Source organism: Primulina tabacum, chromosome 18 (assembly GCF_025594145.1).
Source record: "Primulina tabacum isolate GXHZ01 chromosome 18, ASM2559414v2, whole genome shotgun sequence".
Classification (NCBI taxonomy): domain Eukaryota; kingdom Viridiplantae; phylum Streptophyta; class Magnoliopsida; order Lamiales; family Gesneriaceae; genus Primulina; species Primulina tabacum.
In genome coordinates, this window is record NC_134567.1 from 2,399,166 (window position 1) to 2,412,085 (window position 12,920).

Genomic DNA, 12,920 nt, shown 5'->3' on the forward strand with positions numbered 1-12,920 from the left:
TATTTAAGTACAGTACATGTCAAAAGTACAACTACTAGTTCCTCTGCTACGCCCGTGATCACCACGCTATGTCCATCTCTCATTTCTGTCGCGACCCTGATCCTGCCCCACCTGTTGTTATGCACACATACAGACATAACAACAGCCGGAAACTCCGGTGAGAACAAATCCCAGTATAAAACATGTATACATGCTGATACATAATCATAAATCATGAATCAAAGCAATAATAATGGGATCCATAGTCTGTGAAACCAATCTATATAAACATGCAATTCAAATCAAATCATGTCTTGATTCAACTCGACTCTACTATAGGGATCCCGGTGTGAATAAGACGTCACTGTCTGTCACCTACCCTCCCAATCGGGGTAACTGTACGTCTTATTCCTAGACATCGGTCATGTCTGTATCGAATGTCTACAATCGGATTGAATCTGATCCGAAGCGTCGATACCACCGAACGTCTAGTTTAGCAAGTCTGCTAATGACTCTCCTATCTTAATGCTTGAATATAAATCTATAAACAAGACATAATAATAATCAAAGATAAATAACAAATCTAGTATGTGATTTAGGGAAACTCAAACCAAGTCTGATTCGAGTCGTATTTCCTGAATTCACATGAATTATACCTTTCTTGTCGTTGGAATAATTCGAAGTCTCGAAGTAGGGATATCGAACCTGTCAATCCAAATCTGAAATGACAATGTTGAGATGCACAATATCAAATCACAACTCAAACTAATACTAGTACGGTTTAATATCAAATCTTGATACAATTCGACGGTATAACGGCATAGTTTCTCGATACCGGTCATCCAATAGCAATCAACATATTATCCACAAGCCATAACATCAATAACAACAATCATAATCTCCCAAAATCTGCTTTATCTCAACTCATACAAGATGGAATTTCATAACAATAGCATACAGTGTCCGTTCTTCGATCCGATTGCAAATATACTATGTCCAACATGTCAAGAATACATAATAACTATCATATTATAATTTTTTAACACATGGAATCTAAATCATGCTGAAACATAACCCAAATTACATCCTCTTGTAGCCTTTGAAGTGAGGAACAAGAATCTAAGCTTGGATTAACTTTTGGATGAGTAATTCTTACACAACCAAATGATAAAGATGGAGGGAAAGGCTTGAAGAAACTCTCTCTATCGTTGCTGGTCTGTTGGAATGGAGAAGAAGTGAGTCATGCTCAACTTATATATACCTCAGGCCATGTGTCAACATAAAATTCAAAGGTGGATTTCTCGCACCAAGCACCGCGGGTGCGCTTCTTCATGACCGCGGGTGCGCTGTGCTCACTGCACCACTTTTCATTTTTCAAAATTTAATGACCGCGGGTGCGGTGTTGCTTCGTACCAAATTTCCTACCCTACTGGACATTAACCGCGGGTGCACTCCTTCTAGACCGCGGGTGTTGTGACCCTACTGTAAAATTGGCCAACTTTCTGTCCATGCACCGCGGGTGCGGTATCAAAAGGGGCGCGGGTGCGGTCTCTTTCTTCAAGCAACACTTCATCTTTTCATTTAGAGCCTCTCATTACATGTCATGCATACTCATATCTTCCGAATATCACATCAATGAAGACTAATAAATCTCAAGCCTTACATTTCTCCCTCTCTTAGATATTAGTTCGTCCTCGAACGTGAAATCAATTAATCAAAGTATGTACAAACAACAGTAAAATCAAAAGCTGAATAAATACTCAAATCATGAGAATAACTCGGGATATTTCTGTCTCATATCTACTTCTGTCTCCCAAGTCGCTTCCTCGGTGCCATGACGATTCCACTGGACTTTCACTAGTGGAATAGTCTTGGTTCTGAGTTGTTTTTCTTTCCGATCAAGAATCTGTATCGGTTGTTCAATATAACTCAACGTTTGATCCAGCTCAGCTTCGTCATGCCGAATGACATGAGAATAATCTGGCATGTATCTACGCAGCATCGATACATGAAAAACGTCATGTATCCCGGATAGAGAAGGAGGAAGAGCCAGTCGATATGCTCGATCGCCAATCTTCTCAAGAATCTCGTATGGATCGATGTATCTAGGAGACAACCTCCCGCGTTTGCCAAATCTGACAACGCCTCTGAAAGGAGAAATCTTAAAATACACTCTGTCTCCTTGTTCAAATACTAGCGGTCTACGTCTGATATTGGCATACTTGACTTGCCTATCCTGTGCCGTCTTCATCCTCTTGTGAATTATCTTTACCTTCTCGGTCATCTCACGAATCATATCAGGCCCAAGTTCTGGTACCTCAGATATATCATCCCAATATAGAGGAGATCTGCACTTCTTGCCATATAACGCCTCAAACGGTGCCATCTCTATGCTCGTTTGATAGCTGTTGTTGTACGCGAATTCACACAATGGTAGTGAATCTTGCCAACTAGTGCCAAAGTCTAGCACTACAGCTCTCAACATGTCCTCTAAAGTCTGGATAGTCCGCTCTGACTGTCCGTCTGTACTGGGGATGATAAGCAGTGCTCAGGCGCAATGTCGTACCTAAAGCCTGCTGCAGACTGTGCCAAAAGTGAGAAGTGAATCGTGGATCACGGTCTGATACGATAGACTTCGGCACACAATGTAATCTGACTACCTCTCGGACATATATCTCAGCCATCTGATCATGTCTGTACGTCATTCTGTACGGAATAAAACATGCTGATTTGGTTAATCTGTCTATCACAACCCAAATCGCATCACAACCTCGGGATGATCGAGGTAACTTCGTCACGAAATCCATGGAAATGTGATCCCATTTTCACTCAGGAATAGATAAAATCTGAAGTAAACCTCCGGGCTTCTTTCTCTCGGCCTTTACCTGTTGGCAATTCAAACACTTAGACACAAATTCTGCAATATCTGACTTCATCTGTTTCCACCAGAATTGTGTCTTCAAGTCGTTGTACATTTTACGGCCTCCAGGATGAATACTAAACCGACTACAGTGCGCTTCTGACATAATCTGTTGTTTCAACTCTGAAACATCTGGCACTACAATACGGTTATTCACATACAGGACAAAATCATGTACCTGATATTCAGACTGATGTCCTGATCTGACCATCTGAATTGACTGCTGTATATTCTGATCTGTTCTTTGAGCTTCTTTGATTTTCATAATCAAATCTGGCTCAACTTGAATCGTGGCAAGTCTTAATGGTCTACTATCTGTGTCAAATGCTAAACCAGACAAACAACAATCTTCAACTAAATTCGAAACACATATCGTCGATAAGGATAAGGCACAAACCTTTCGACTCAAGGCATCTGCTGCTGCATTTGACTTCCCTGGATAGTACTTGATCTCGCAATCAAAATCTTTCAGTAGATCAAGCCATCTACGCTGCCTCATGTTTAACTCTGACTGAGAAAACATATACTTCAGGCTTTTATGGTCAGAGTAAATCTCAAATTTCTCACCATAAAGATAATGACGCCAGATCTCAAGGCAAATACGATAGCCGCCAATTCAAGATCATGAATGGGGTATCGAATCTCGTGTGGCTTCAGCTGTCTAGAGGCATATGCGATCACATGACCTTGCTGCATAAGAACACATCCCAGCCCTCTGTGAGATGCATCACAACATACAACGAAATCGCCAGTACCAGAAGGAATCATCAAGACAGGTGCACTGGTCAGCCTCTTCTTCAACTCTAGGAAGCTAGACTCGCAATCCTCCGACCACACAAATGGTGTATTCTTTTGCGTCAACTGGGTAATCGACTTCGTAATACTGGAGAAATCTTTGATAAATCGTCGATAGTACCCTGCTAGACCCATGAAACTGCGTATCTCAGGCACCGAAGTCGGTCTAGGCCAACCGATCACAGCTTCCACTTTACTCGGATCCACAAAATACCATCTCCAGATATGATATGACCCAAGAAGACAACCTCTCTCTGCCAAAACTCACACTTTGACAGTTTCGCATATAATCTTTCATTTCTCAATGTTTGCTAACACAATTTTCAAATGATTGGCATGCTCAGTCATATTCTTGGAATATACCAAAATATCATCAATAAAAACAATCACAAACTCATCTAAATATCTCTGAAAAACACGGTTCATCAACCCCATGAACACCGCTGGATCATTCGTTAAACCAAAAGGCATGACAATAAATTCGTAATGTCCATACCTGGTTCGGAATGCTGTCTTTGGTATATCAATATCTCGTACTCGCAGCTGGTGATATCCAGATCTCAGATCGATCTTGGAATAGATGGATGATCCCATGCAACTGATCAAATAAGTCGTCGATACGAGGCAAATGATATTTGTTCTTTATCGTCGCCTTGTTCAGTTGCCTGTAATCTATACACAATCTCATAGAACCGTCTTTCTTTCGCACAAATAGCACTGGTGCGCCCCAAGGAGACACACTAGGTCTGATATATCCCTTGGCTAGAAGATCTTCTAGTTGTGCTTTCAGTTCTTTCAATTCTATCGGCGCCATCCTATACGGAGCTCTCGAAATAGGAACGGTACCTGGAATAAGATCAATACTGAAATCTACCTCTCGGACTGGAGGTAACCCTGGGATCTCGTCAGGAAATACATCTGCAAACTCCCGTACTACTGGCAAATCTGCCAATGCCGGGCTTGATTTCTGTAGATCTATAGAATAAATAAGGAACCCCTCTGCTCCTTTCTGCAGCAATCTACTCATAGTCAAAGTAGACACTAGGGAATCTGAGATCTGGAACCCTTACCGTAGAATTTCCACTCTTCTGTCATTTCAGGTCTGAATCTGACAATCTTGTGAAAACAGTCTACGGTGGCTCTGTACTTAGTCAACATGTCAATCCCGAAAATACAATCAAAATCAGATAAACCAAGTACAACACATTCTAAATCGATCTCATGCCCTTCAAACTGTAGTAAGCAATGTCTAATTGAAGTCACAGATATCAGACCACTTCCCAACGGAGAAGAAATAGACACTACAGTAAACAATGACTCGACAGGCAATATATGTGTCAATGCAAAACGTTCTTATATGAAGGTATGTGATGCACCTGTATCTATCAATACATATGCAGGATAACCGCAAAGAAAACAGTTACCTGCAATCACATCGTCTGGTGCATCTTGGGCCTGCTCCTCCGTCAATGCAAACACCTGGGCCTGTTGTCTGGGAGGTTGGCTCACTGTCTGGCCACCTCTGACTCTAGGTTGGGACTGTGTAGGCGTGGGCTGGAAGGAATGGACAGACGAAGCTTGCCTCTCAGGCTGAGTCACTGATGCTGATGACCCTGCACCCTGAAATCTCTGTGCACTTCTCTGGGGACAGACTCTGGCAAAGTGTCCCTGTTGCCTACATATGTTGTATCTGCCCATCACTCCTTGACACTGCTCTGTGGCATGTCAGCCTCCACAAGTAGTGCAATACACACCTGTCACATCTGTACTCTGGCCAGGACCTCTCTGTCTTGACCCACTGGAGCTCGACGAACTGCTCCCTGACTTCTTAAACTGTCTGCCCTTTGCTTTCAGAAAATCCTTCTTGCCACTACTACTGCTTCCACTATCAAATCGAGGAGGAGGTGGTGGAAACTGGGTGGTAGGCTGCGGTGGTCTCTGACTCTGAGCACTATAAGAAGCTCCTCGCTGCCTGATCAAGCCAGCCTCTGCTCCTTTTGCTCGGTTCAGTGCATCAGAAAAAGTGTTAGGTCGTCTCGTGTTCACCAAAGTAAAAATATCCGGGTTCAACCCATTGATGAACTGGTCCGCGACCGCTTCATCATTTCCTGCCACGTGTGGCGCAAATCGGAGCAAAGAAGAAAACTTGGCAACATACTATTCTATGTTCCACTGCCCCTGTCTCAAGTTGGCAAATTCGGCCCCTTTGTCTTTTCGATACGACACTGGAAAGAAACGTTGATAAAATTCATCTTTAAATACTTTCCAAGTAATATCAATACCTCGATGATCTAGGGCTCGTTTCGTTGTAAGCCACCAACTTTTTGCCACTTCGTGTAATTGATGCCCAATCAACTTCACTCTCCGTTCATCTGTATAGGCAAGAGATTCAAACAACATCTCTATATCGTCTAGCCAGCTCTCACAATCCACTGCATTTTCTGTGCCCTTCAAGGTAGGTGGATGGAATGATTGAAACCTCTTCAACAAAGTCTCCATCGGTGTCACAGTAACGTCCATCTGAGTACCTGACGTACTACCCTGTTCCGGCACTTGACCTGCAGCTGGTTGTGGTATTCTTCTAGGCGGCATATCTGATTATCAAACAGATTAGGATACAATCTGTCTCAGCCCTCCTCTGATCATATACCTCTGATCCAGAATCGGTTCTGATTCAGTCTTGACAATTATATGCTGTAAATCAACTCAGATACAATACAACGTATAATAGGAAAAGCAATAAATCATGCTAGCACATCAAAAGCAAGGAAGAAGACTCGATCTACCCCGCTCATTCTATTCTATCTCAGTCTACAGAACCTACTGCTCTGATACCACCTGTTGTAGGGACCCGAGCTCTAACTCAATTCTTTTCGGGATTAATCGGATCCTTGTTCAAAAATACGGGTTCAAAATTTTGCTCTGAACATTAAATCAAATGTTTACAACTCAAGCATAATATAATTCTATATTCATTTCCTTACAACAAACATAATATACATGCCTCTTTTTATTCGTATTCTACAAACCAGTATTTAAGTATAGTACAATGTCAAAAGTACAACTACTAGTTCCTCTGCTACGCCCATGATCACCACGCTATGTCCATCTCTCATCTCTGTCGCGACCCTGATCCTTCCCCACCTGTTGTTATACACACATACAGACATAACAACAGCCGGAAACTCCGGTAAGAACAAATCCCAGTATAAAACATGTATACATGCTGATACATAATCATAAATCATGAATCAAAGCAATAATAATGGGCTCCATAGTCTATGAAACCAATCTATATAAACATGCAATTCAAATCAAATCATGTCTTGATTCAACTCGACTCTACTATAGGGATCCCGGTGTGAATAAGACGTCACTGTCTGTCACCTATCCCTCCCAATCGGGGTAACTGTACGTCTTATTCCTAGACTTCGGTCATGTCTGTATCGAATGTCTACAATCGGATTGAATCTTATCCGAAGTGTCGATACCACCGAACGTCTAGTTTAGCAAGTCTGCTAATGACTCTCCTATCTCAATGCTTGAATATAAATCTATAAACAAGACATAATAATAATCAAAGATAAATAACAAATCTAGTATGTGATTTAGGGAAACTCCAACCAAGTCTGATTCGAGTCGTATTTCCCGAATTCACATGAATTATACCTTTATTGTCGTTGGAATAATTCGAAGTCTCGAAGTAGGGATATCGAACCTGTCAATCCAAATCTGAAATGACAATGTTGAGATGCACAATATCAAATCACAACTCAAACTAATACTAGTACGGTTCAATATCAAATCTTGATACAATTCGACGGTATAACGGCTTAGTTTCTAGATACCGGTCATCCAATAGCAATCAATATATTATCCACAAGCCATAACATCAATAACAACAATCATAATCTCCCAAAATCTAATTTATCTCAACTCATACAAGATGGAATTTCATAACAATAGCATACAGTGTCCGTTCTTCGATCCGGTTGCAAATATACTATGTCCAACATGTCAAGAATACATAATAACCATCATATTATAATTTTTCAACACATGGAATCTAAATCATGCTGAAACATAACCCAACTTACATCCTCTTGTAGCCTTTGAAGTGAGGAACAAAAATCTAAGCTTGGATTAACTTTTGGATGAGTAATTCTTACACAACCAAATGATAAAGATGGAGGGAAAGGCTTGAAGAAACTCTCTCTATCGTTGCTGGTCTGTTGGAATGGAGAAGAAGTGAGTCATGCTCAACTTATATATACCTCAGGCCATGTGTCACCATAAAATTCAAAGGTAGATTTCTCGCACCAAGCACCGCGGGTGCACTTCTTCATGACCGCGGGTACGCTGTGCTCACTGCACCAATTTTCATTTTTCAAAATTTAACGACCGCGGGTGCGGTGTCTCGAGTACCGCGGGTGCGGTGTTGCTTCGTTCCAAATTTCCTACCCTACTGGACATTAACCGCGGGTGCACTCCTTCTAGACCGCGGGTGCGGTGACCCTACTGTAAAATTGGCCAACTTTCTGTCCATGCACCGCGGGTGCAGTATCAAAAGGGGCGCGGGTGCGGTCTCTTTCTTCAAGCAACACTTCATCTTTTCATTTAGCGCCTCTCATTACATGTCATGCATACTCATATCTTCCGAATATCACATCAATGAAGACTAATAAATCTCAAGCCTTACAAAAAGAATCCATGGCAGTGGATGATGATCCTTTTCCCCCAATAGTTTCTGTTAATGTGAATGTGATAGATTTGAGGGATCTTCTAAATAAGAAAAGAAGCCGATCCTTTGCAGTGAAAGACCGAATAATCAAGAAATGCTGGATCTCGAAGGGTCAATTGTTTGATGCTCATGAAAGGCATAGTGCTGATCGAGTAAGAACAGTTCAGCAGCGTTTCCCTAGAAATTTTGGTGAATCTTCTGCCTGTCAACCGAGGAACCAACATTTCTTCGAGAGACCAGTGCATGAGAATCAAGGGTTCAAAGACGAGTCATCTCATGAGCAGTACCAAAGATACTCGGACAGGAGAAACATATGTAGAGTTGAGTCGCGAAGGATGGAAATCAAGAAAAAGTCAGCTGACCAAGATAGAGAGCAGCGTGTGGATGAAATCTCAAAAGGAAAAGTGATTGAAAACAGGAGAGAAAAGCCCAGGTATGTCCTTCCACATAGATGCGAGTTCAATGAGTCTTGGAGAGTGGACCAACACAAAAGGTTCCCTAGGCCACCGACTAGGACTCAAAAGACACGGCTGTTGAGAGAAAGAGCTATTGCAAGAAGAGAATATAAGTTGAGAAATGAACCCGAAATGGATATTTCAGTCACCAGGGATCAAGTGGGGAGTAAGTCTAAGTTTGGAAGATCGGATACTGAAGATAAGTTAGTAGACGATGATGATGATTTGTTAAGTGAGGAGGATAATCAAATAAGAAAAACAATCAATTTTTGTGTTGGAGAGTTTCACTTACTTTGGATTGTGCCACAGGAGTGGTGATATTACCAAAGAGGTTTAAAATGATGGAAGAGTAGAATGTGGAGTTGATACCCAAAGAATCAGTGCAGAAGGAAGATCACGCAAATAAACTCATTGAAGGGAGTTCAATAGTGATTATTAAGGAGGATCACCCAAATAAGCCTAAACAAGTGATACTTGAGAAGCATACACCGGCCATGACCAAGCACATAAGGCCGTTGTACATCAAGGCTCACGTTAATGGCAAGCCAGTGTCAAGGGTCTTGATTGACAATGGTTCAACTGTGACTGTTCTTCCCGTAAGAATGTTAAAAAATCTGGGCAAAACTGAAGAGAACTTGATTCCTACAGAAGTTTCGGTTGCTGCATTTACATGGGCAACCACCAAGACCATTGTAGTATTCCCCGCTGATGTTACAGTGGGGAGTATGTCGTCCTTGTGTGCATTTTTTTGGTAAACTCGTCCACAAATTTCCAAGCTTGTTAGGTAGGGATTGGATCCATGCAAACCAGTGCATCCCATACTCAATGCACCAACTGTTGTCTGGAAAGGGGACGATGTGGAGGTTGTAGAAGCAGATGGACAACCCTTTCAGACAAGTGCAAGTACAGTTGAGGCCAGGTATTACAATGGGGATTTTGGGCCTACCAGAGTTCGTAGCAATAGTAAGAAAGAAAGTCCAGTATACATGCAGACACCAAATCCAAGCTCGGTGTTGGAAAGAATCCTCAAGCCTACTGTTATCGTGCCGCCTAGGCCGATAATTCAGCCGCTGATTGAGAAGGTTGATGATTGAGTTGAATCAAAAAGAAAAGGAGGTAGCTGCAACCTCTATATGGAAGGCGCATGCGTAGCAATTACTGAAAAAATTAGAGGAAGTTGAAGCATGGGACACCTATGGGACCGAGGTTGTCCAAGAAGAAGAATACGAAGAGGATGAACTTCAAGTTGATGAATTGTTGATGGCGCAGATGGCTAACATGAAGTACAAGACCCGTTAGAAGAGATCAACTTGAAGGAGCTTGAGAATCCAAAATTGGTGTATGTGAGTAAGCTACTGTAAGAATAGTTGAAGCAATATTTGATCAGTATTCTGAAGGAGTAGCAAAGATTGTTTTGCGTGGAGTTATGAGGACATGACAGGGTTGGACAGGAATTTGGTCGAACACCGACTTCCACTCAACGATGGTTTCAAGCCATTTCAACAGCCATCTCGCCGCATGTCAAAGGAAGTCGAGTTGAAAGTAAAAGAGGAAGTTGAGAAACATTTGAGGGCCAAGTTTATAAAACCAATCAGATATACCGAATGGTTGTCGAACATTGTGCCAGTCATGAAAAAGAATGGCAAGGTCAAAATATGCATCGAATTCCGAGACTTGAACTATGCATCTCCCAAATATGTGTATGTAATGCTGATACATGATATGTTGATCGATTCAGTGGCTAGGCATGAGTCGTTATCCTTCATGGATGGATTATCGGGTTACAATCAGATCAAAATAGCATAGACAGACACTCACAAAACATCATTCAGATGCCAAGGAGCTGTTGGTACGTTTGAGTGGCTTGTCATGCCATTCGGGCTAAAAAATGCAGGAGCCACGTATCAAAGGGCTACGAACTCGATCTTTCATGACATGATAGGACATCATATTGAAGTATATATAGACGATATTGTTGTGAAATCTAAACAAGCAGTTGAACAAATCGAGCATTTGAGGAAGAGTTTCCAAAGAATGAGACAACATGAGTTGAAGTTAAACCCATTGGAATGTGCTTTTGGTGTCAAAGCAGAGAACTTTTTAGGTTTTTTGGTTCATCAGAGGGGAGTCGAGGTGGATAAAAACAAAGCGAAGGCTATCACGGAGGCCAATCCGCCTAAGAACAAGAAAGAGTTACAACGCTTCGTTGGGCAAGTAAATTAATTGAGACGTTTTATTTCTAACCTTGTAGGGAAGATGAAGGAGTTTTCATAGTTGTTGAAGCTCAAAGACAGCAGGGAGTTCAAATGGGAAGATTCGCATAAGAAAGCTTTTGATGTGATCAAGAGATATTTATCTAACCCGCCTGTTCTGATTCCTCCCAGGTATGGAATGCCCCCTAAATTATATATCTCTGTTGCTCATGAATCAATTGGATGTCTACTAGTTCAAAACAATCACGAAGGAAATGAGCAAGCTATCTATTATTTGAGTAGATTCCTTACTGCACTAGAGGTAAAATACTATGTGATTGAGAAGCTATGCTTAACATTGTATTATACATGTATTAAGTTAAGACATTATTTGATTCAATCAAGAGTGTTTGTGGTGACTAAAATCGATTTGATTAAATATATGCATAATAGACCCATCCTCTCTAGGCGGATTGGCAGATGGTCTTTTGCATTGACCGAGTTTACATTGACCTACTACCCCCAAAAATCAGTAAAAGGCCAAGCTATAGCCGATTTTTTACCTGATCATCTTTCACTTGATGAGTTTATTGGAGAGCATGTTGGTTTTCAAGTTTGTGGAGTTGAAGTTCGACCATGGGAGTTGCAGTTCGATGGATCAAGTACAGAAACAGCAGCCGGAGCTGGTATTGTGATCACCTCCCCAAGAGGTGTGAAAACCGCTCTATCTTTTAATTTGGGTTTTCCATGCACCAACAATCAGGCAGAATACGAAGCACTGGTCATTGGGTTGGAAATTCTGAAAGATTTAGGGACGAAAGAGTTGTTAATATCAGGAGATACTCAGCTGGTACTCAAACACCTATCAGGGGAGTTCAAATGCACAAGTTTATCATTGGCTCCATATTATACCGCGGCATCCCAACTTCTAGATGATTTTGAAGAAGTGTCGTTAATACACGTCCCAAGGCAAGAAAATTGGGAAGCTAATGAGTTAGCATAGGTTGCATCGGGATTGAAGATGTCTCCTGAACTTACACACATGCTAGTGTTGATACAAAAGAGAAACCATCCCTCAATTCAGCAAAGAGGGATTCAGGTGGACGCTCTTAACTTGAATATAAACTTAGCTGGCGATTGGAGAGATGACATAAAACAGGTGCTAGAATCTCCCGGGAGAGATATTCCACAAGGTTTAAAAATGAGAGCTCTTAATTATGTTTCAAGAGGGAGATTTGTACAGGAAGGGGTTAGACGGTCTGCTCCCCAGATGCACTGGAGATCATTAAACAAGTCCACGAGGGAGTGTGTGGAGCCCATCAATCTGGAGTGAGGATGAGATGGTTGATAAGGAGGTATGGCTACTATTGGCCATCTATCCTGAAAGATTGCATCAAATATGCAAAAGGATGCCAGCCATGTCAGAGACACGAGAACATCCAAAGAATTCCAGCAGATGAGCTCCACATTGTTGTCAAACCCTGGCCATTTAAAGGCTAGGCCATGGACTTGATTGGAAAAATTTACCCAGCATCATCTAAAGGCCACTCATTTATCCTAGTGGCTATAGATTTTTTCACCAAATGGGTAGAAGCAGTGCCTTTGAAGAAAGCGGAACAAGGCGATGTCATTAAATTTGTGAAAGAGAATATCATTCATAGATTTGGAATTCCAGAGTCACTAACCACGGATCAAGGAACTATGTTCACGGGTTCAGATATGAGGGATTTTGCAGAAGACTATGAAATTAAATTGATAAGCTCATCCCCTCATTACCCGCAGTCCAACGGGCAAGCTGAAGCGTCGAACAAGGTGTTGATGAAAATTCTGCAGAAGAT

General features: G+C 41.7%; 1 protein-coding gene across 1 annotated transcript; it reads left to right on the top strand.

Annotated features, from left to right (window-relative positions):
- The first annotated feature begins 11,524 nt into the window (after positions 1 to 11,524).
- Positions 11,525 to 12,085, top strand: LOC142532245 (uncharacterized). The gene has a single exon (XM_075638560.1). The coding sequence runs from the start codon at positions 11,525 to 11,527 to the stop codon at positions 12,083 to 12,085; it is 561 nt and encodes a 186-aa protein (XP_075494675.1).
- Positions 12,086 to 12,920: the final 835 nt, after the last annotated feature.

Excerpts from the sequence above, each read along its gene's own strand:
- LOC142532245 (XM_075638560.1), top strand. The coding sequence starts at position 11,525 with ATGCATAATAGACCCATCCTCTCTAGGCGGATTGGCAGATGGTCTTTT.